The following is a 24,395-nucleotide window of genomic DNA, read 5'->3' as shown; positions in this document are numbered from 1 at the left end:
AATGATACACAGTGAAACTGCCCACCACCTGGTGACCAAGGCTCAGCCCTTTCCCGGCTAATGATCCCAGAGAAGGGAGAGTCCTGAAACTGCAATCCTTTAAAAGAGAAGATCCTGAGCATCTGAGAGACTGAGAGCTGACTGAGAAAGCAAAGGGACCCCGACAAAGAAGTGACCCAGAGAGCAAGATGACCCAGAGTGAGGGGTGACCCAGAGAGAGAGCAAGAGAACTTCCAGACAGATCATCATCTATATACTGGGCATGACGTGCATGATATGGAATATACCATTGGCCAGTTTTGGTCTCAATTCTAAACCTAGGCTAGTAATTGGGGTTGTGCTCCTTCCCAGCTTCTCCTGCACCTGCAGAAACTGACACAGCAAAGATGCTGAGAGGTCCTTGACTTTCCTGGCAGCAACTATAAACATCAGTGTGTTATCAGCACAAATCCAAAACACAGCCTCTCACTAGCTACTATGAAGAAAGTTAACTCTGTCATAGCCAAAACCAGGGCAACTACAGTGCTTGTTCTTTCCTTAGTCACAGCTCCCCTTCCCTGGGGATCTCCCCAGTGTGCTCAGAGCACCTGTAGGTTGGGCCAGGACAACAGTAATGGGGGTCTGGGGCCTGAACAGTGGAGGCCCTTTCTATGGAATGTGCCAGGACTGAGGGTGTTGGCAAGCTAACGAAAACCAAGGCTCAAAGTAAAAAAACTGTTTTAAAGACAAATTGGGCAAGGAGAATCAAGTTCTCTCCTGTCTCCAGTGGTAAATACCAGTTGCCCTTTAAAATACCATTTTCATTTTAATCAAAACTAGCTTTTCTGAACTTAGAAGCCTCTTGGTCTTGGCAAGAACATCATGCTAAAAGTCCTTAGCATGTCTGCCTCAAAGATCTGTCTGGCTCAAGAATCTGTCACAATAGGTAACTGCCATTTGTAGAATAGCCCCAGCTTCTTATTACAACTTTGTAGGCTGCTATTTCTCAGCCTTACAACTTTAAGCTGTAGGAAAGATTAGACTAAAGGCAATCTGCAGACATCATTTTCTGTTATCAGACAATCCATTTATTGTGCATGAAAAGGTGGGAGGGTGAGGAAAATGTATTTCACAAGATACATTTCATGCTGTTGTATATTTATTGCATTGATTACATTATGGGAGCAATTCTGAAAAGGGGAAGTGTTTTGACTATATTGTGGTTTACTGGTACCTGGCAGCCAGGTGATAAAGAGAGTGCAAAACTCATCAGAGAAAATCAATATAGGGCTACTTAGAAAGGGTAATTTGACTGCATCAGAGGGTGGTATTGTGCAACATCTTGTCTGTCAGAGAAAGGTTTATGAATAGTTATCTTGAAGACAAACAGAGGAGCTGTCAACAAGCAACTGTCAAGAACAGCAAGTGTTTTCTTCCTCTATGTGTCTGATACATCAGATCCTCTCCATTGCAGGAATCATCACACATTTCAGCCTTCTAGAAAGTGAAAAATATGTTAGTCTAGCCAATGTAATCAGTCATCTAACACTTTGCTGGGTATCAATCAAAAGAGGACTCTGTGATCCCTTATGGGCTACGGAAATACATAACTATGGTCAAATCTTTGGCATATGTATTGCTGTAGCAACACAAACACACTGGGCTAACTTCTGCTCTCATCTATGGTCAAGAAACTGATGAAATATCTCTTTTCTTTTTTTACACAGCAGAGTGCAATAAAAAGAGTGAGAAAGCATTCTGGCCTCCATGAAGAATTTGGAAGTTATAAATTCCTCCTTGTCTTCCTTTACATTTCAGGGACAAGCATGCCCATTTCAGATGGAAGCCATCTTACCACTTTGTCAAATTGGGAGCGCGAGGAAATTACAATCAGGCTGATAACAGTAAATGAGTTTTGGCCTTAACTGAAGAGAATTTTTTTTTAATGTATTCTCCATTTCCATAGAGGGAACCTAAGCAGAAATGGCATCAATTCCCCTCTGTTTAAGTTGTAGAACTCTTAAAATCTCAGAGGTCTTTGGAATGCTTGATTCAGTTACAAAAATAAAGTTTTAGCCCAAACTCTGCCATAAAAATAACTGTTGATGCCAGAAATAATTAATAGAAATTTGAATGATTTATGTACATTTTTCATCTGTAAAATGTAACTGCCAAGACTTACCCTAATTTTCCTCAAACATGTCTGTATATGAGGTGTTCCCACACAATATTATGAAAAAAGCTCTGGAACATCACAAAAACAGCCATGAATCAGCCATCTGATTGAAAGCAGGGTTGGAAGTATTGGGCTGAATAAGATATCAGGGCACATGGTGAAGAGGAAGGAAAAACAAAACTAAATATTTAATAGTTAATTACCTGGTGAATGGTGCTTCGATGCATGATATAAACGATTGCTTTAACTTTTCCTAATGCATAAAAATGACAAACACAGAAGTATTAAGTGAGATACTTCTACTCAAGCATTCATAAAGTGCATTTACCTAACTTAAAATTTGTGGTTGTTGTCACCACCTGTAGCCATTTTTGATCCTTGGACTAATATTTCTGATTGAGAGCTAAAATAGATTTAGTTTCTAAATACTGATGGCAGACTTAGTTCTTATAAAACAAGTCTGGTTTACAACTTCTATTTGGCTTAAGTGGAATTAATACTATATCACACTGTTAAAACGTTGCAACAACTGATTCAAGCTTTAAAAATGGTGCTTTTCTGATATTTCAATCTTGCAGGGATTGTGGAAGTAAGCATATTTTTCTTTTTAATAAGCATTTGTGATGAATAAACACTGTCAAATATCAGGAGGCAACAGACCATTAAATGTTCAAATAGAATTGAGTCAGGCACCTGAATGATAGGACTGAATTAACAAATGAAAAGTAAAATATAGAAAGTATTTGCTTACCTTGTCTCTACCACTGCAGCATCTGCATTTAAAATGTTGAGACTAAAGATCTTTTAAATCAACAATTCCAAAAGAAAATGGAAAAAGTTCCTGTATGTTCTGTGTAACACAGTTGACTAAAAGAAATAACCATGTATATTTATCTTTAATTTTGAACCTATATTAATTAGATATAAACAAATGGTGTGGACAATAAAATGAATGTAAAGAGGAATCTGGCACACAAGCAAGTATTTCTGTAAATATTATCGTTGAAGTAAATGGAAGCAGGGTTGTTGCAAGAAAGCAAAATAAATCATTAAAGTTTCTTTTAACAGTCTCTAGGTTTCACAGAACATGCAAATGCATTAATCTCTGTACAGGCTAGTAACTGTGAAGTGGAAAAGGTCACAGTCTAATTCCCACCCATTCCATGTGAAAGATTTTGAATCACATGCAGAAAGGCATGAAGTGAAGAGCAAAATGTGAATCTATCCTGGAAGAAATTCTTTAGTCCTTCAAAAATACTGTTAATGGAGGGAAACAGGAATGACCCATTCTGTTTTAATTCTATTAGAGGTACTGCAATTAATTGTCTTTGTACTTCAGGTGGCTAAATCTGGTCTAACTTCAAAGTGCGTAAAAGAAAAAGAAATAACAAAAAACCATACAGTTAAAATAATTTTATGCTTCCAAAAATCTATTTATAAAAAAAAAAAAAAAAGTTTTCTCTTCAGGATAAAGATAAGATTTATTTTGATCTCTTTAATTAAGATAAAAGAGGAAAGGATAAATAAAACCTCATAATGATGTTGCTATGATTATTAACAATAATTTGCACTTCCATAAGTACCAATGAAATATATCAAAGATTTTATATTAAATGGTGAGGCAGGCAATGATATAATATCTGCTCCTCTGAGGAGAAAACTGCAGCAGAGTTGCTGAAACAGTGATGTGAAGTCACAGAACCAGTCAATGACAACAGTTAGATGCAAAACTCAATAGCCACTGCACAGGGACAAATTTAGCACAATGACAAGGCTTATCTATTTGAAGAGAAGCGCAAGGCAGAAAGGACAGTATAGATCAGGAGTGAAAACCATTTGAAAAATGAGCACTCTTGCTCCCTCATTTGAATTTTATCAAAATCTCAAATTCTGTTTTAAAAACTTATCTCCAAATCGTCCACAAGACCATGGTCAACGTTTTACTCCAGATGAAGTCTTAGGATAATTGGCAAAACAGCTGTACTTTGTGTGTTGTGTGCTGCTCCAAAGTACAGAGTAACTCTTTAGACAAAAATGGATTTTTAGTAAAGGATGAAGACAGCTAACACTGAAGATTCCAGTTCCTCTAAAGACATCTTTTTTTTTTCATAAAGTTACTTAAAAAATAACATTGGTACATTCAGACTTTTATCTGCTTTAACCAGATACAAATGCTTTGACTACGCATGCTGTTCAACTAACATTAGTTTAACTCATCCTTTATGCACCTCCTTCTTCTTCATTAATATTTTATCTGAGAATCTAAAATAATAATTTAAAAATCCCTCTTAAATAACTCCTACATTGTCTGGTGTGTCCGTATTAATCTCACTTCATCTGATCAGCTTGCAGATTCTGCTATTAAATTGAAAATACCCTTGATAAAGGAACACTGTTGGTCTGCAGGGCTTTATGGTTGGTTTGGGCCTTATGCTTTGGCTTCTCTAGACACTACTTCTCCTTCATGGAGTTATCATCTGAAGTCCCAGGCAGCCTTACTCTGGCTCTCAGGGCACAATCAGCCTGTGGTTTATGCAGAACCTGAAGCCCATCTCAGGCCCCCTCCAAATGGCATTGCACTTACGAGGTTCTGTTGTGCCAGGAAAATAAGTTGTTCTGATAACTATTCCAGCCACCGCCTGGTCTTTGGCATCACTATATTGACGACCTTCCAAAGATGGTATGTTGAAACAAGATTTAAAAGAACCATAAAAGTAGGTAATGTAAATTTCAATAAAATCAGTGACAAGTAAGAAAAAGCACAAAAAAGGACCCTAAATATTTCTTTCCTAACTACTGATTTTCAGCATACTCTTCTTCAAACAATAGCTTCACTTAGGAAGCTACATTATCACAACACAGATTCAAGATGCCCTGTCCTGATTTCAAACCCTATGCTTTCATATACCTATCTTTTTGGAACATACTTAGATTTCACCAAGAGGTAGGCATGCACCTGTGTTTCTTGGAGCAGGCACAGGGTAGGGGAATTGCACTCAGACTGAGGAAGGCATGAGATCAGTAACTCTACAGTGCCCTTTGGTTGGTATGACAGTTTACATTTTCAATACAGTCTGCAGAATAGAGAAACAGTATAATACTTTAAATTAATTTCAGCCTGTGTTTTTCTTTTTTGTCTGGTTAACTTTGACAACATACAAAATAGCAAAGGACCTTAGTGATGCTTTAAGTCAAGCAATGACCTTATCTACCTTCCACTACTGTTCATTTGAAAGGTTAGTATTAGATAAACATTTAAGGTATTTAAAGAGTCACCATTTACCAACCACATTCTAAAATGAGTGTTGAGGAATGAACAGATTTATTTCTGTGAGGTGTGTACACTGTCTGGTAAAAAAAATTTAGCTTATCAGTTTGCAAAGTAGGATCTTAGGAAAAAAAAAAACTTTTAAAATTGTGATTTGAAGCTTAGTGGAAGAGATAATTGTGAATCAAAAAGCATGGAACTCAAAATAATCACTTTTTATGTTCAAAATGCATTCATGTAAATATGTTTTAAGGATAGGGGACTTTTTACAAGGGCATGTAGCGACAGGACAAGGGGTAATGGATTTAAACTGGAAAAGGGCAGATTTAGACTAGATATTAGGAAGAAATTCCTTACTGCGAGGGTGGTGAGACACTGGAACAGGTTGCCCAGGGAAGCTCTGGATGCCCCATCCCTGGAAGGGATGTTAGGGACTGAATGAGGCTTTGAGCAAGCTGGTCTAGTGGGAGGTGTCCCTGCCCATGGCAGGGGGGCTGGAACTAGATGATCTCTAAAGTACCTTCCAACCCAAACCATTCTATGATTCTGTGATTCTATGATAGTAAATAACATAAAATATTTTGAATATTTCTGGAAAAAACATATTGTTGAACAGCTTAAGAAAAAGGCATACTTTGGGATCTGCTTCCTTCGAGGAACAGGCCTGCAGTCTGGTTTTGTTTGTTTGGTGCTGCAAACCTGGAAGCCTGTTTACATATTTTAGGCTAAAAAAGACGCTTTGATCATATTGCCTTACATCTCAACATCTTACTCTATTACTCTTGCATTATGCTGTATGACTTTCTGAAAAAACATTTAGTCTTGATCTGTAGACATCTGTCTACAAGTATACATATATATGTGTACACATAAAACTCTGAATAAAAGTAGTAAAATACTCCTGTTCTTGATATATTCTTCAGATCATTGAGGATGACCCACAACTGGAAACAGTATAACATCGGCCAGTTCAGTTTAACTTCAGTCAGTGAAGTACTTGTCTAAAGTTAGGGCAATGGGTAACTAGATAAGTTCAAGGATATCAAATTAATTAAAAAAACCCCAAACAAACAAAACAAAAAGACCCTCCCAAGGTCCCTCTAGGATCCCTATTCTAATCTGACAGTTGGAGATGCTGGGCCCGGGAGGCACAGGGAGAAGAAAAAGAAGAAAAAATTTACAGTGTCCAGACTTGCACGCTCTCTCAAACCAATATCTCCTATTGCCACTGGGTTAAAGTACATGGCTAGACAAACCATTGGTCTCCCCTATTAGGATATTTCTTATACGCTTATTAGACCAGACCTGAGCCCAGATCAATTAGTTCTGTGGAGGGTAAGGGATAATCCATCCATGTGACAAACTCATGTTGCTTCCAGGATCAGAGCTTTTATTCCTGCCTATCTCTGTGCACATCTTTTGAAATTACAGCACATTTTTGAGTGCCTCTGAAGCAGCAAGAGAGATCACGCACACAGGCAGATTTCACTCAGAAGTTTCTGGTAAGAGAAAAATCCATGAGAAAAATATTCTTTATTATTGTGAAACCTTTAAAATGATGAATTTACCACCTGTTTCAGAGATTTATTAAAATAACAGTGTCTGATGTTGTGATGTGATAATTTCTGACCTGCGGACATAACTGATGACTTCATGTCACCTGTACACTTCATGTAAACCTGTATCTCATGTTACAGAACAGACAAATGACAAGGTATGGCAAACCATAAAAAAACAGTTTGGTTCTTTACATCAGGCTGAAAATCTGCAACTGAGCTGTTGATTTGGAGAACATAGAGAGGAGAACAATTGAAATTCTATGTACTCTGAAATCCAATTCTTTTTGCAGAAGAAAGAATGCAACCACTTTTCCAGATTTGACTACTATCTAGCATATAGGGTACAAGAGATATAGAAAGTATGCCAGGGAAGGAGCCACTGGAGAAAACAGCTCTGGTTTCCAAGACTCCCCCTAGGTATGGGGAGGTGTATGTGGAGGGAATGAATTTGCCCATACTGTGTTTGTAGCAGCAGAACCAAAAGACTACTAAGAATTCTGCTGAAGCCTTCCTGAACGAAAAATAGATTTACCCTTACCTACTAAGTCAAAATCAGCACCTGCAGCTGATGTCAGAAGTGTTTTTCACAATATCATTCTCTAGAGAATTTGTAACAATAGACAGCTGAACACAAGAACCAGATGCTGGAAAACAGAAGATAAGAAAAGTAAATGTCACTTGCCTTGTTTAATAGACAGTCGCTTAGGTTACCATCACACACAGAGTTTGGTTGTTTAATTAAGAAGTTTGTGCTTATGTCACAAATTCAAGTCAGGTAAATACATTGCCATATAGCTAGCGCATAGATAAAACTCTTGATTAAACATACATAAATAGAAAATTAAAGCAATGCAGATACGGCTGCTGCAATCTACACTGAAGAACTGCAGCAGTTATTAAGAACTACTGCAGTTATTAAGATGTCTTGAGAGTTTTTAACCAGTTAAAATGCCAATAAGGGAGAATATTGACTGAGCTGCTGTTGGTGCTGTATTCTAGCTGCTGCAAATCTCTCAAAGGTCTGAAATCATATAGTGGGTGCATTGATTAATATTCTACCTATCACTAGCACTCAACATGTTTTCTGTGAGATACTAGGGTTGGCTGGGATGCTACAGGCTCTTATTTCAACTACACTTTTGCATTTCTTATATGAATTAATTTATTTTGGTTTAGGTAATACTCATCTATCCTCTTTCACAAATACTGTCTTCTTTCCCACCTCTATATGCATAACCTTCTTTACTTGGAGTAAGCTTAGAGTGATAATTACCGTCAAGTTTCCTGGGGTCAAATCAATTTGTGCTTTATTACATACTGGGCAGACTTGGAAAACTAAGACTTTTTCTGTGCCACAGCTTCAGAAAAAATAGTATAGTACAATCACCATATATGAATAGAAATTAGATGTAAACAGGCATATGGCTTTGTAAAAGTAGCATACACATGAGCTTGTGTTTTCCTTTATTTTGCGTGTTTCTTCCCTCAGTGCAGGAGCTTTAGCTAGAAACTATGATTAAAATATGTTTGAGGAATCCTAAAACTACAGAAACTTTCTTTTTCTCCTCTCATTTCTGAAAGGGTTACTTTGGATACACCCGAATAGCTTATGCTTCCCTGTTCCTTCCCATTGCTTACTATTTATGCTTATTGCTTTCCCATTTAAGAAGACACAAGCATATTGAAAAGAATCATACTAAATCTGACAGTTAATGACACTATGCCAAGCTGATTGCTTATTCCATATACACTCTATTATGGTTTCCCTGTACATTTTCCAAAGTCAGTAGGTCTGGATATATTACAGACAAAACTCAGCCTTTTCTAGCTGTCAAACTATTAATGTAGTGCTTCGTAATGTTGATTTTATGGAAAACTTTTTCAATCTGAAGTTTTACATGGCTTGAGTCTTTTGCCTTAAGCCATAAAGACAGCAATGTTATGAAAGATAAACTCAAGGATAAGAACTTGCAGCAAAGGCAAAGTTGTGACTAGCATGTAAAAAGCACCTTAACTATACTAGGAACATGTACAGAGGCATGTCCCGGTTTCACACAGTTAACTTTCCTCATAGTAGCTAGTGAGAGGCTGTGTTTTGGATTTGTGCTGAGAAGAAGGCTGATAACACACTGATGCTTACAGTTGCTGCCAGGACAGTCAAGGACTTTTCAGCTTCTCTGGTGTTCCAGTGTCTGCAGGTGCAGAGACTCTGTGAGGGAGCACAGCCCCAATTAGTAGCCTAGGATTTGACCTTAGGTTTAGGATCGAGACATGAATTGGCCGATGGTATATTCCATATCATTCATGTCATGCTCAGAGTATATATGAGGCTCTGTCCGGAAGTTCTCTTGCTCTTTCTCTGGGTCACTTCTCACTCTGGGTCTCCTTGCTCTCGGGGTTGCCTTTCTCTAGGGATTGTTTTGCTCTCTCCATCAGTTCTCAGTCTCTCGGATGCTCAGGTTCTTCTCTTTTAAGGGATTGTGGTTTTGTGACTCTCCCTGCTCCAGGATCATTAGCCAGGAACTGGCTGAGCCTTGGTCACCAGGTAGTGAGTGGTTTCACTGTGTATCACTCATTTGTGTATTTATATATGTGTATATGTTACTATTATAATTGTTATTATACTTATTATATTCAGTTTTGTTGTAGTTTAGTTATCAAATTGTTCTTATCTCAGCCCACAAGTCTCTTTTTGCTTTACCCCTTTAATTCTCTCCCCTATCCCCAGGAGGAGAAGGGTGAGCGAGCAGCCGTGTGATGTTTTCCTGCTAACCAGGAAACCAACACAAGGCTGAATACACAGCATTTGGAGGGGGGGGGGAAGGGGCAATGTTTTCCATGTGAATAGTAGGTTGTACATGAAATATGAAAAGAACAGAGATGTGTTCTGACAGCTGCATTATGGCTTAACAGAACCTTAAATGGAAATATATTTGGTATAAAAAGACAATACCAATGTAACTCTTGGTTCAGCTTTCATTTTCACGGGGGGGAAATAAATCTTTGTCTTTTATAGCTTACAAGTTTTCCCTGATGACTTGTGAGAGCCTCAAACCAAAATAACCAACACCATTTACACTTCATGTTTTTATTGTTATGCCTCCAGCAACTGCAAGAAAAAAATCCAGCAAGCAAACCTTAATGTCCTCCTTTAAGAAAGACCTTTGAACTACACACATTGAAACAAAACCCTATTCCAACCAAAATTAACAAAGAACATACCATAGGCTATTGCTCCAAGCATCTAAAATGCATGTGTAGGCATACACAAATTTTCCATGATTATTTTCAATGTTTTGTGTAATATAAATACAATCTAACTTTACTGGTGAAGGTGGAAAGAAATAACAGAGAAGACTGCAGTGGAGTAGACATTTTCATTTCATGCAACTATAATATGAAAGAGGAATTAAGCCCTTCATATTATCACTGCAAATTTACAAAAATTATGAAAATACCTTCATAATTACACAGGATTAGTTTAAAAAATATTGTAAGGACATTAAAATTTTCTAATATAATTTGAAGGACTTTTGTTCAAGGAAATTCTTCCTTCTACTTGTAAACAATAGCAAATAGCAAGTGAGGATGAACACCCAAGCGCAGCATTGCACAATGTCCTAGGCAATGTTGTCTATGGTGAACACAGGAAGAAAGGTAACACATCATAGCTACATCTAACCTCTGGGACCCAGAACTGTCTCCCCATGCCAAGAGAAGTCTCAGTTTTGCATCTTCTTCCCAGTCCTCCCTGTCCTGTTTTGAGGAAAGCAAACAAAAATAGCTGAGAAAGACAGGAGCCTCTGCTCTCTCTAAAGTGTAACTAGGATGTTAGAGAGTTTGGAGTTTCAAGTGTTTGGGTCTGGGACTGGGCATGCCCATGAATTCTCCAGGTCAGATATTAATCACCTTCCTATCTGCCTGGTAAATTTATGGCACATTTGAAAAAAAGATTTCTGCCTTTAAAACTCCGTTTTTGCACCCTTTGCTCCTCCCATGTGCATCTGCATTCTATCTGTGATTGCAGCTCCATGCAATCCTCTGTCCTCGACATAACCTTGAAGAAGTTCACTTGTGTTCTGGTAGCAGTTTTACCACAATAGTGTGAAAATCAGCGTGGTCTTCATGTCCCACTAAAATATGCAGACGTATCAATCTAGTGATTGAAAAGAGTTCATTTCACCACAATAATTCCCCAACATATATTCACTTAAAAAAGTAAGGAAAGAATACTGTTCACACTTTCTAGAAGGCATTTACAGGCAAATAGGTTCTCAAACATAAGACTATGGATCAGGATTCCTCTGCTGGAGAGAATTGTGTGGGTGGAGGCAGCAGAGGTAAGAAATCTGTAGTAATAGTTCTTATTCTGTATCATGATACAGATGCACACTGTAAACCATTTAATTTGTAAGCATTAGTTCAGTACCTATCACAATGTAAACATGGATATACCCTCCCTTTTATGTGTCTTCATCTTTCCTTTCCCCTCATCCCTCTCCACAAGAGGCATCACACCTCTTTTCTGAATTTAGGAAACAAAATAAATGTTTTAACTGTATTTATTCATAACAATCTTGCTAGTCATAAGTAGCTCATCTTTCTCTTTTTTCCCCTTTTCACCTGCAACGATAGTTGTACAGAAATAAATTGCAAATAAAATTAAATTTAAATGAAGTCTAGCCATTTCTTGCTTCTAAACGGGGAAAATTATTTCCTATCACTATATAATTTGTTAACTGTGTCCGTTGATTCTCCCCTCTTCCATTGATTATATGTCTGCCTAACTTGAAAGAGTTACTCTCTATTACAAAGACCTGAAAAGCAAAACAGCTGCACAGTTTACAGGAACTCTAGTAAATTAAAATTGAATTAATAAGAAACAGTCATTTAAACATGGGCCTTTAAGAAACTCTTTTCTATGGCAACATTTTTTTCTTTTTTTCTTTGTTTTCTTTTGTCACTCCATGCCAATTCCTGAACTGGATAATTTATGACATATCTTTTCCCTCCAAAGAATGCTGATATCTTATCTAGTTTATAATAATAGCAGTTTTGAAAGAAGTTACGGATTAGCCTTGGACGTACTAATAATGAATAGTCACATAAAATACTTCTTGAAACCAAGCAGATATGTGTTATAACTACCATGTGCTGATACATATTGAGTGCTATGTGCTACATGAGGGTGAAGTGTAAGACAAAGGAGCAAGGTACTTAATTAAGGGAAAATAGAATTATGCTACAGAACTCTGAGATAATCTGTTGTTTGCCTACTCGTTTACTTACTGGAAATTATAGTAACAGGGACCCATGTAAACTTATGTCAAGACTTCTGTTGAGAACATCTAGATCTCAATTATCATATCATATAAAAATTCAGTTTCACAGAACTGTATAGACAGGCTAATTTGAAATGCACACATTTCATATGTAAATAAAGAAAAAAGATTGAGAGAGCATTTATAAATATGCCCATATTTATAAGACATACATTGTTACTAATTGTCACTCCCATAACCAACGTCTTTGTTTCTGATAATCCTCAAGAAAAGTTGTGTTGAGAATGTGTTTAGCTAGCCACACAGAAGACTACAGAAAAAGAAATGTGTATAAAAGAATATTAAGAAATCAAGATACACAGCAATGCACCTTCTAAGTTATGTCTTCATTCTAAAGTGTTTCAGATGACTTGCTACTGGATATTGAATGGAATGGGGATGGCATTCATTATCGGTGTGGTGACTATATACTGAGTGATCTAATATTTTATCTGGTTTGGGGTTTTGTTTGTTTGTTTGTTTGTTTTCCTTTATCAAAGTATTTAATGGTTCTCCTCTGACCTGCAAGCTCTTCACAGAAATTTCAGAATGAACAATTTATGACATGAGAAATGACACATTTGACAAGTTCATTTTCCATCCATATAGAGTTTTTCCTTGCTAACATACCCCACTCCAGACAAAGAAAAAGGATCCTGCAGAGTAAAACAAAACAAAATATTTCAACAGGAATGACTTTCTGGTAGTAAATGGTAGACCTTCCCAGACCTACTGAGTCTGTAAAATGTAGAGGGAAGCCAAAACAGTCAAAGATTACTTCAGATCAAATGTATTAATACTATTTTTCCAGTTTAAACACCTGAGCCCCCTTCACACACAAAAACAGTTTACTAATTAAAAAAAAAAAAACACAAACTATTTTGTATGCAAAACTATTGATTATTACTTGAAACAGGATTTAGAAAATTTGTCTGTTCTTGTTCTTTAGTTTTAGTGAATAAAGGACATGATATTTTGTAAGCGTATTATAACACAGCACATTTCTGCATGTGATTTTCTGTGGGCAATTTTGTAGGAAGCTTAAAAGATCCATCACAGTTTGAACTACCTGACATCTTTGTCAATAGTTTGAACAGACGGATAAAATAAATTAACTTCTTATCTGAGGATCTCAGAGAACATAGTTGAGGAGCAGGGTAAGGGAATGGCAACGGACAGATGTGATTTTTTTTTTCCAGAACTACTTGTTACTGCAGAAAAGATCACTGGTCCCAGTACTCACTCATCATTGACCTGTTTAAAGAGGTTATTGACCCTGGATTACCAGCAGACTTGCTCATATCAGCAATCAAAATGAGATTGGCATGCTAACACTATTTACATTCACAATCTGGATCTCTGCTACTCATCTACATCTGTCTTCTTTTAGTATATAGGACCTCTTTTCAGCAGATGACCAGCTCTCCAAGTCTATAGAGAGTTTGCAGGAATAAAAAAATTCAAATAGCAAAATTTGCAATCTTAGTAAGTATAGTGCTAGTTTTAGGTGAGTTTATAGTCTCTGAAATAATTTTTAGGTAGCAGAGCTGCCTGAGAAAAGCATTTAGCAGATTTTCAAACATGAATTGTATTATTATTACCACAGTTTCAAATAAAATTATGGTAAAATAACATTCCAGATATAATTACCTATAAAATGCATAGTATGTACTTATTATTTCTGATAAAATTCCCCATATACAACATATTTATATTTAAACTAAAAAATTTGTTTTCTGTTCTAAATCAAGATGAACAATATAAAAAACTTATTCTACCCCTTGACCCCTTCTTTCTTTGATTTTCCAGTTCAGAACTGTGTGAAATTTTGTTTCAGGAATGGCTGCTTGCTTTTAAAGTGTAAAACTTCTAATGTCTCTGGTTGTATTCCATTCTTCCCATGCACAGCAGTCATGTCAATTAAAGACCAGGGCTTCTGGAAGTTAAGTTTCTTTCTTTGCAGTCTGCCAGGTAGGCTGCTGTGGAGATAATATTTGTGAGACAAAGTCCAGTTTAATTCATAAAACAATAAGCAAGTGAAATAAATTTCTATCAATAACAATGTGTGTTGGAGTATATACGTGTGCAAGAAAAAACCAAAAGTCCCAGGGATACCGACAGAAATTATTAAAAAAATTCAAAAAGTAACTTTGCAAATACAGGACAGAATGTGCAGCTACTCAACTTTTGAGAACTTTAATGCACTTACATGACTAATGCTAATACTATAAACAGTTTAACTAACTACTGATTAGTCGGTGATGACTTATTGAGTGGGAATCAAGAAGTACTTCCCTATATGCAGTGCTGAGAAAGAATGTTAGCTTTACGGAGGCTCCAGCCTCCCTAATGCCTTACGTTAAGTGATTTCTATTCTCCTGACCGTTGGGATTAATCCTCATCGGGCTCCCAGACAAGGCTCTTGCTCTGGCTGCTCCCCTGGCTGGCTGGCTAAGAATGTTTAAGGAGGCACGTAACAACACAAGGCATCGTAACAGGCATTTGGATATTTTAAATATTCAAAAAGAAGCTGTCCTGTCTTAACGAAAAAAAAATAGGTTCAGGTGCTAGTCATCAGTCCTGAGATCTGATTCTTGTCTGGCATATTTTAAAAAAGGTTTCACCTTGAGAAAAAGGAGAAAGCTATATTTATGCCACAAGGTGAGCAATATCTCAACAAGAGTAAATGTGCACTGTTTCTTAGGGACAGGAAATTGTCCTGTGTGGCACAAGACAAAATCATCTGACTGAAAGAAATATGCTGTATTTTCTACTTTGCATACAAAAAAGTCTACTCTTTTTTCCCCCGAAAATAACAGTTAAAATAAGAAATTAAGAATAAAATATTTTTAATTAACTTTGTATATTGATTACATAGTGCTCCACATTCTGTGTCAAGATTCCCATACAACTTTTAAGTTTATTTTCTCTGTATTACCTGTAGAGCTGGTAAGTTGGCAGGGACTTTTTTCTGAGTGCTGTATGCATGTTGTATATAATCCTTTCAACTCATTGTATGCAATCCTTAAGAATTTTCACTGATATTTATTACAGATATACACTGATTATATTAAATGCTAAAACTATTTGGATAGTCATCTCATCCTGTGTTACCTCTAGAAGACCATAACAATAAGGAGATCACATTTGATGACGTTAGGCTACAGTGTTAAACTAGAGGAAAAATCAAAGTGAAGAAATTTTACAAAATCCGACACAATCACCCTTCATACAGGTGGAGTAATAAAAAGATGCAATTGCTCAGCTACGGAACATGGAGATAAACACTGGCAGGAAGAGAGAAACAAGGAAACAAGGAAAGAAGCGGCTTAAATTATCTGGCTATAGTAACTATCTAGAGTAATACCTTTACTGATACTGAAAACTTTTCTCAGGTGGATGATATACTACAGTTTTCTACTCAGAAAAATAATTTTAAAAAAATGCTGGGATAAGATTATTTCTGTCCACATTTGAAGAACACTCAGGTCATCGATCTGTGTCCAGATGTGACTAAAAGCATGTATCTGAGAAAAATACACTACAGATGCTCATAAAAAGGAAATACAGGTCCCTGTAAATGAAATTAGAGGAATAGACTTCTGAAAAAAGAGTATTATGTGATAATTTCTACTGCCTGGGTCAGCTTCAATGGCTTGCTTTGGCTTTGGTTTTAGGCACTTTTTCATAATGGTCCTATACAGCAAAATAATCAGTGCCTGTAAGTTCACAGGGATATGGTTTTGAACTTTTATGAAAAGGTGTAGTAGGAAAAGGACTGTTAAATCCCACTCGATGCTTTGAAAATTTACCTCCTAGTGTCCTTGAAAATTATTTCTCCTGCGTGAAGAGGACTAGAAGGAAGGAAGTAATTAAATGAGGTAAGATGTTCATAAAGGAGAAAAAAAAAATAGAAACATAAGTCACTTAAATCAGAACATTTATAGCTGATTTAGGGAAGTTCAGAAGTCGTAATCCTTAAAACCCACATCTATGTTTTTACAAGGTAACTGGTTGCCTTGTCAGCAATCGTTAACTGGGAAGACAAGTGTTATTTGCAAATAGAAACGATGAGGGTTTTATACCCCCCGTCATCTTCAACAAAGAGACTTCTGTTAGTTTCTGGACAGATTGTTCAAAGAAATACAATTTTTTTGTTTAAGTTGGTCATTTTAAATACTACTTCAGTACCTTCTACATCCCCCTGTGTCCTTACGAGTTTATTTAGAGATATTTTTTGTGTATGACTTAGGCTCAAATTTGCAATTTTCAAAAAGATAACCACTGCTGGCCCCAGTCACAGTCAAGATTGTACAGACATATTCATATATGCTGAATGATTCGGTCTGTAATAACAATACATATATTTATAGAATTCTTCTTTTCTACCTCCCTGAAGCTACACACTGACCAAGATGAAGGAGATGGAAATTTAAAATACATATTAACAGGAGAGGGGGCTGGCAGTCTGTTCATTATAGATGAAAATACAGGAGATATTCATGCTGCAAAGAAATTGGACAGAGAAGAAAAGTCCCTGTATGTGCTACGTGCCAAGGCTATAGACAGAAAAACTGGAAGACAAGTGGAGCCAGAGTCTGAATTTATTATTAAAATCCACGACATCAATGACAATGAACCAAAATTCACCAAGGATATGTACACGGCTAGTATTCCGGAGATGTCTGGAGTTGGTAGGTAAAAATTTATCACTATGTTAAATGCAAACTGTTTTGAGTTGGTTTGGAATTTAAAAATAATTTATTATTTGAGGCATTTACTAATAGCTTCTGTGAATATCTATGGAACAATTTTTGTTGCCAGTAATGTATCATAAAAGATTGGTTTCTGCTTTTATTTATTTGTTTCGCTTAATCCACTTTTTAATCTTTTTTTTTTTTTTTTCACACTATAAGCTGTTCCTTATTCTTTTAAGCCCCCTGGAACCATCCAGGAATGTAGCATATATAGTTGTCTTACCAGTTACTACATAGTTTTGCCACAGCTGAGAATATCCCTTGTATAAAATATATCCTCTTTGTATTTGTAAAGTCTAATTTACCAAACCTCTCTGTACCTTAGGACACAAACAACTTTAAGCACGTAAGTATGTAAATCAATTAATGTATTAAAATGATTACAAATGTGTTCCTACAAATACCTAAAAATTTGGTTTGTGTGCTTGTTTGGTTGGTTGGTTTTTAAATTATTTTTTCTTTTAGGCATCAATAATAGCAGTTGTTGTTGGTGGGTTTTTGAATATGGACTTGTCTGTTTGTGTTTTTTTAAGATAACAAACATATGAACACCTTCCCCAAAGATATAGTTCTTTTTGTTTAAAAAATATTTTTCTTCATGGATAAAATCTTATAGCTATTCACAATTGCTGCACGGAAGAGTAAAAATGTGGAGTGACAATAGAAGACGCATGAGAAATATAGCATCAAAGGAAAATAATTCTCAGAGTTTTGTTCAAACAATACAAAGTGATAGATAATATTCACCAGCACACATTCATCAGAAGTTATTGTGTTTACCTAAGTGTTCTACTCTTTTACAGTAGAGACAGTCTCTCTGATAAGATGAGTAAGCATAAAATACATAGACTATGGGAAACCAACAGATAAATTCTCAAGAGTTATTTACTTGTCATGAATTACTGTAGTGGTCTGCAAAATCAGTGCTAGATGATAGCATTGCTAAGAGAGACAATCGTATACCAAACAACATTTGTGACCAATATGTATCTTTGCTAAATAATTTACAGAAGCTAATAATTATCTCTGAGAGGAGTACCAGAAGTATAACAGAACAGGACTCTATTTTATAACTCTCTTTTACAATAATGAGAAGGGACTAACTACGCTGCTATGTATAACGCGAAGAGTCCAGGAATGGTTCTCTTAAAGATACATGGAAAATAGAGAAATCCCTTCCATTCAGAATTTACTTTGCTGACAAAGAGTGAAGGAAAATGTTGGCATTGCACCTGTCAAATTTAATTTGAAATATATTTGTAAAGAAGGAACTCTATAGGAATAGATAGGTGATGTCCATGTTTAACCTTATCACTTACTCCAACTTCATTAGAGTCAATGGAGAAACATGAATTAAAAGAGAATACAAAAAGGTCCAGTGCTTTGGCACTGTCTGTGAAACTTTATATCTGTATTTGATGAGGATGATGATAGTATAAGTACCATTATGTACTTTAAGCTGCAAAAGTATCCATAAAAGACCCAAGTAAAGGTGAGTTTTATTATGAAGAAAGAATTAAGAGGAAAAGGATTTAAACAGTAAAAAAAAGGCCTTTAGCTTGCAATATGAAGGCAAAAAGGGATCGGAGTTACTCTTTGTTATGATCAGTTGATATTTGCACTTGGGGATATAAAAAATCCACTGGAATGGCAATTTTTGGCGTTTGAATTTGAATGACTAAAAGTAGTTTTGTCATTATCTAAAGGAGCAGAGAAGAACCCAAGTCCAGACCAGTCCATTCAAGAAGCATAGATTCTGTATTTCTGAAGTCAGTCATAAGTATGCTAATTCAACAGTCAGGATGTACATATAGGTAAATAAGGAATACATAAATACATTCCTTCTTGGAGTCCCTTTATCCTCATCCAAATAAGGAATCAGGCATCATAACAGGAGAGAATTACTTGGGAGTGAAAAGCTGAGATTCTTGCTGTAAGTGTAGTACAACTTACAGGTGAGCAAGTGGTACTCTCATAAACTTTCCCATAAAACCCACAAGAGAACACATAAAATACAAAATGAAGATAGCATAGTCTTGAAATACCTAGACAAAGCTATATGAATGTAAGCCAGCAAACATGCACTAGGAGCCCATACAAAAAAAAGCAAGGAAAAGAAGAAAAAAGAGTGCCAAAATTAAATTCAAAACTGATCCAGTGTAGCAAAGGGCTGTGTAAGAAGCTCCTGGTTCATACTTTCCACAGTGGCTAGGATATCCGTTAAAAAAAATCTCCAATGCATTATGAAAACGTCATTTAAGCAGTTGTAATTATTCTCCCTTCAATAGGTATGATTTAATTAACAACTACTAGTTTTTCTTTTGTCTAGATATGCAGTCCAAATAATTTTTTCTTGAACAGTGTTTATTGCAGAACATCACAAATTTGCAGAATTAATTGACATTAAGCAAGTAGGTTCATTGCACCTCAACACTTCTTAAGTGCTTTTGATATATATTGCTGTTCGCAGATTAGATAGGTGTCAAATACAAATCCAAAAGCTACATTTGTTAAGGGAGTAGGGCCAAGCCTTTTAGTTGGTTCTGGACTGTAGATTTAAAAAAGAATTTGAGGTTGGAGGGTCACATAAAATAAATCATGAAGGAAGAACAAACTGAGGAACTATTGAGTGAGCAACTCATACTAGGGTTATTGTTGCTGTGAAAGCAACTGCATCTGAAAGAAAAGGGAACAGAATATACTGAAAATTAAAAGAAATTAAAAATACTGAGATCACAAAAGTGAATTCCATAAAACCATAAGACTTCAGAATAAAAAGTTGTGTCCCTCAATTCTATATGCTCCTCTATAACAAATGGAAGGAAAAACAATAATAAAATAAAAGCAAGAATCCCTGGGATAGGGTGATTATCTTTACTACGTGAAATTAAAAAGTCAATGTAGTTCTGCATCACCTGCAAAAATACTTAAGAAGATGGATATAACTTGTTATAACCATTAATACACAGATTCTTGCACACCTAACCAAATAACTTTTGGGACGGGAAAGAACAACAATTACACTATTTTAAGAAATACATATAATCATGACAAGCAGGTCACAGATTTGTGGGAAAATCTCAGTTTCCTCCCATCCTTCACTTCTTTCCAATTTTGTGTCTTAAAATACATTTTTTTTTCATAAATATTATATTTATTATGTTTGCCAAGTTCAATAAATATGACAGCAGATATTTGTGAAAGCTCAGGAAAATGTCACTAAGATTGAGAAATTGAAGAATCATCACTAGCAAAGTTTACAGCTGCATATGTATCTGTTATTCAAATGACATACTACATACATCTCACTACGTTACTGACTGTTTCTTGGAATAAATAGATCTTGAGCACACAAAGGAAAATGATAAGTCAACACCTCTGACAGAATGTGTGATTTTCAGTACCAACAGGCAAACCTCACTCATGTTTAACTAGTTTGATAGTATGAACAGTGAAAGTGTGACATGAATTTTCAGCACAACCTAACCAAGCCTGGGGGGAAATATGAATGCTTATTTGTGCACTAGTTTGTGTCAATCCTATGTTCTAATATCTACACTGCAGCCACCAAGCCATACATAAATTAGCCTTGCTATGCCTAAATGGGATCTAGTCATATCTCCAACAGCATTTTGGGGATATCTAAAATGCTGTGTAGCAAAGTTAGTGCTGGAAGCAATCAAAACCACTGAAGTGAGTTGACTGCAGTGTCATTTCAGATAGCTTTTATGGAAATGATCATGCTAAATGCTCACAGTGATATTAACTTAAAAAATTAAATGAGAAAGTTAGTTTAAGAGATTCTAAAACTCAATAACATGGGATTTCTCATTAAAATCAGCTAGTCTACTGAAGAACTGAGGATAATAACTTCTGTAGCTATGTTTTCAAAGAGTGCTAAAGTTGACTGGAAGAATCCCAAGATTTATGTCAGACTAGGTAAATTGATTCAGTAAAAAAATAGTTCCAAAAAATGAGAAAAAGATGCTAGACAGACCCATGAAGGTTAATCAAAACATAATATAAAAAGTAAAGGAACAAAAGACGTTCAACTTTTTAAGTTGATGGAATGCCAAAGCTGTAAGATACGATCTTCGTCACAATAAAGAGCAGGTGGACTTGAAGCATAACCTCTTCTGATATGGATATAATTTAGGAATACCATAAGAAGAAACTTCAGAAAAGCTAAATACATATGATGCATCTTGAGAACAATCTTTTCATTTCCTCTTCACGTAAAAGGAAAGGTACAGCCCTAGTCAAACTTAAAATCTACTCAGTCTTCAAGTCTTACACGAATAGAAGCTATGATCCAAGTATTTTTACAAGTTGAAGGTAATTGCTAAAAAACCCCAAAATAAAATTAAATCAAAACTAACCACTAACCCTGCACCTCATTGTGAAAATCAGTTTTCTCAGAATATAAACAAAGTGATTAAGTAATTTTTAAAAAGGGAAATCAGCAATGAGATGTCCTGTGGAGTTCAATCCCTTTTGACTCCTGGGTCAATATTATTAAATCCTCCTGTACCTGTCTTGCTAATTTTAATGAGTAAGGCTTATCATTTTTTCTCATTAAACATCTTTAGCATGCAGTTGATGAGTATTTCACAATACATTTTTAACCTTGAATTTATCCCATTAAGAGAAGGGATAATGCCTAATTTAATTGAGCACTCATTTCTTCTTACTTAACTTCATCTTTCTACGTTTTCTAGATCTAACCAAAGGCACCTCCTGGTTCAGAATTTCTACATGGTAAGATTTGTATAAGTATAGAGAGCCCCATTTTAAATGGCTAAATTTTAAATTTATAATTTTTCCATGAAATTACTTTGACTGAAAATACAGTCAGAATAAAAGTTTTTCAGTGAAGCTTGATAGGACATTATATATGAACTATAGTTATGGCCATTTTCAGCTCAGGCATACAGGATTACAGCATGCCTAAACATGTCTTGTGTTTAACAGCTACGCTAAATAAAAGATGTATATAAAATACATACACACAAGGAGAAAGAGAAAAAGAGTTGAAATTGCAGTAAAACACACAAGGTAACATGAATTAATACGACCCTTTTTGTTTCAGTGCTATTGTCAGTGAGTGCAGTAGTAGATATTTCAAAATCGATTACACAATGATTGCGTTATAAGTTCCAGTATCATTGTTCACTATTTGTATAGTATTTTTGGGGAATCTATAAGCATCACAACTACTACAAGATTTAAGTAAGACTGCATTCTGATATTTAGTTTTAGTTACATCACATTTTCAGCATCACATGATCATAAACACTTATTTCTCAAGAACAGTTTCTTAGCTTGTATAGGAAGCTCTTAAAAGAACAAGTAGGCCTTATGGTAAAAAAAAAAAAAAAAAAAAAAAAATTAAAAAAAGAAGAAACTGAACCAAATACAGTAACCATCACATTTTCTATTTTTGAATTTGCTTATGTCAGTAAGCATTAATCTACAAATGCATGCAAATGACTAAATGGAGTCAGCTCTTTCATATTTCACCAGGAAATAATTATATTTTCTCATCTGCATATTCTCCCTGGTTTCAGATGCTTATAAAAAAAAACTATGAATGGCTGTCTTGACTTTGCTACAAACTTATGAAAACTACTTTTCTGACTTGCGAAATTTCAGAATGATAATTGCTAACATGCACTCTACTTTAAATTGACTAAGAGAAAGAAAAAATTCAAATAAATATTCTATCTGCAAGTTTGTATTTTACATTCTACCGTAGAAATATAGTATTAGAATTCCTCTCAGTCAAACTAAGCATGATGGCAGAAATCCTGTAGCTAGAATACTTCCTACATTTCTATTTCCATTTGCCACTACAAATAAAGAATTTGAAAAACTCTACAGCTGTCAGAATCTGCATAGGGTACTCTTTTTTAAATGCAGTATTTTTATTATTTTAAATTTAATCTTCTTTATTATTTTTATACAAGTCTTTATAATGAAACAGATCCCTTTCAACTAAATAAAGCTGAAAATAAAAAAAATAAGAGTTCAATGCCTCATAATACTATCTGAAAATAAACAATCAAGGTGAAAAAGGCAAAAATCTTTTTTTGTTAAACAGTTAAAAATAGAGATTTAGTTTTCCAATAAATTTGGGGTATTTTTTTCTTTTGTCAGTTTTGGACATGCATTCTGCTATCTACATGAAGAGCATTTTTATTTACAATAAGCTTGCGGTACATTTTTATTAGGAAAGTATATAGAATGCTTTATAAATATTTTGCATTTGGCATGAGGTCAAACTTTTTAGAAGAGTATGAGAGGGTGTTTTAAGATGTTGTATTTCCAGTTTAAAAAGAAAACCACTGGAATGACAAAGGAATCTTATTTAGATCATTATTTTTCCCCCCCTAAATTTTTCTATCATTTGTACACTCATGTATATAATATGGATAGCATTTTCCTATCAAAAAGGAGGTCTACTCTGCAAGGAACTTACTTACTAGAGCTTTGATACAATAAACAGGTTATTTTCAATTTGTAGAACTCAATCAGCTTCAAGCTGGATGTTCTGTAAGTGTTAGGATCTCCCTGCATGGACCTTACTTCATGATTAATGTATATAATTTAAATGTCCATGTACAACTACTATTTTTTTCCTGACGTTTCTCATATGTTTGTTCAAATAAACAAAATTATACGTAATGTAGACATTTCTGCTCTTCAAGAAACAGAATGAAACATCCTCAGATGAAAATCTCTGACTTTACAACACTCCCAATTAATTATGTGATCTCAAGAAACAAGCAGTCATACACTCTGATCCAAATGAAAAGCAATAGTTTCCTTTTAGGGTCCAAAAAAGCAGTGTAACTGATTTTTAAAAAAACCCAAAACATTTTGGGATTATTATCATTGCACAGTTCTGTTTAACACCCAAACATAACATATGAAATTGAAAGTAAACATTGAGTTTATGTATTATTTTTTCTCCTTCAAAGCTTGGTTAATTTATCTTTACGTAAGTAATTTTATCCATTAGTGACACTGCATTATTCTTTGTTACTGACTGAAGAAAACATAAACACTTACTTAAAAAAATATATATCTATATATTATGTGTGTGTATATATATATATATATGAAAGTAAAGAGGAAACTTAAATAAATCATGTTTATAAAATTTGGGAAATTCCTCCTAAATCATGAGAAATACCAGAGTTCCTTTAAAGATTATATATTAACATCACACTTGAAAAAACTGAGAGACATTGCACATTCAGAAAAATGTCTTGTAAACAGTACTCTTCCTTTCTCAGTCTTTTCTCAAGGGGAAGTTTGGTTTCTTATTAAGAC

At 35.2% G+C, this 24,395-nt stretch overlaps 1 protein-coding gene across 1 annotated transcript in view; it reads left to right on the top strand.

Annotated features, from left to right (window-relative positions):
- Window positions 1-11,270: 11,270 nt before the first annotated feature.
- CDH9 (cadherin 9, type 2 (T1-cadherin)) overlaps window positions 11,271-24,395 on the top strand; it is a 49,656-nt gene continuing 36,531 nt past the window's right edge. Inside the window, exons 1-2 of the mRNA XM_010075267.1 lie at window positions 11,271-11,322; window positions 16,677-16,997. Of these exons, the coding sequence (XP_010073569.1) occupies window positions 11,271-11,322; window positions 16,677-16,997 (373 nt within the window). The remainder of the gene's footprint in view (window positions 11,323-16,676; window positions 16,998-24,395) is intronic.

This window comes from Pterocles gutturalis, unplaced genomic scaffold (assembly GCF_000699245.1).
Source record: "Pterocles gutturalis isolate BGI_N339 unplaced genomic scaffold, ASM69924v1 scaffold11692, whole genome shotgun sequence".
In the NCBI taxonomy this organism is placed as follows: Eukaryota; Metazoa; Chordata; class Aves; order Pterocliformes; family Pteroclidae; genus Pterocles; species Pterocles gutturalis.
The sequence above is the reverse complement of the archived record's forward strand: the minus strand, read 5'-3'. Positions and strand labels throughout refer to the sequence as shown.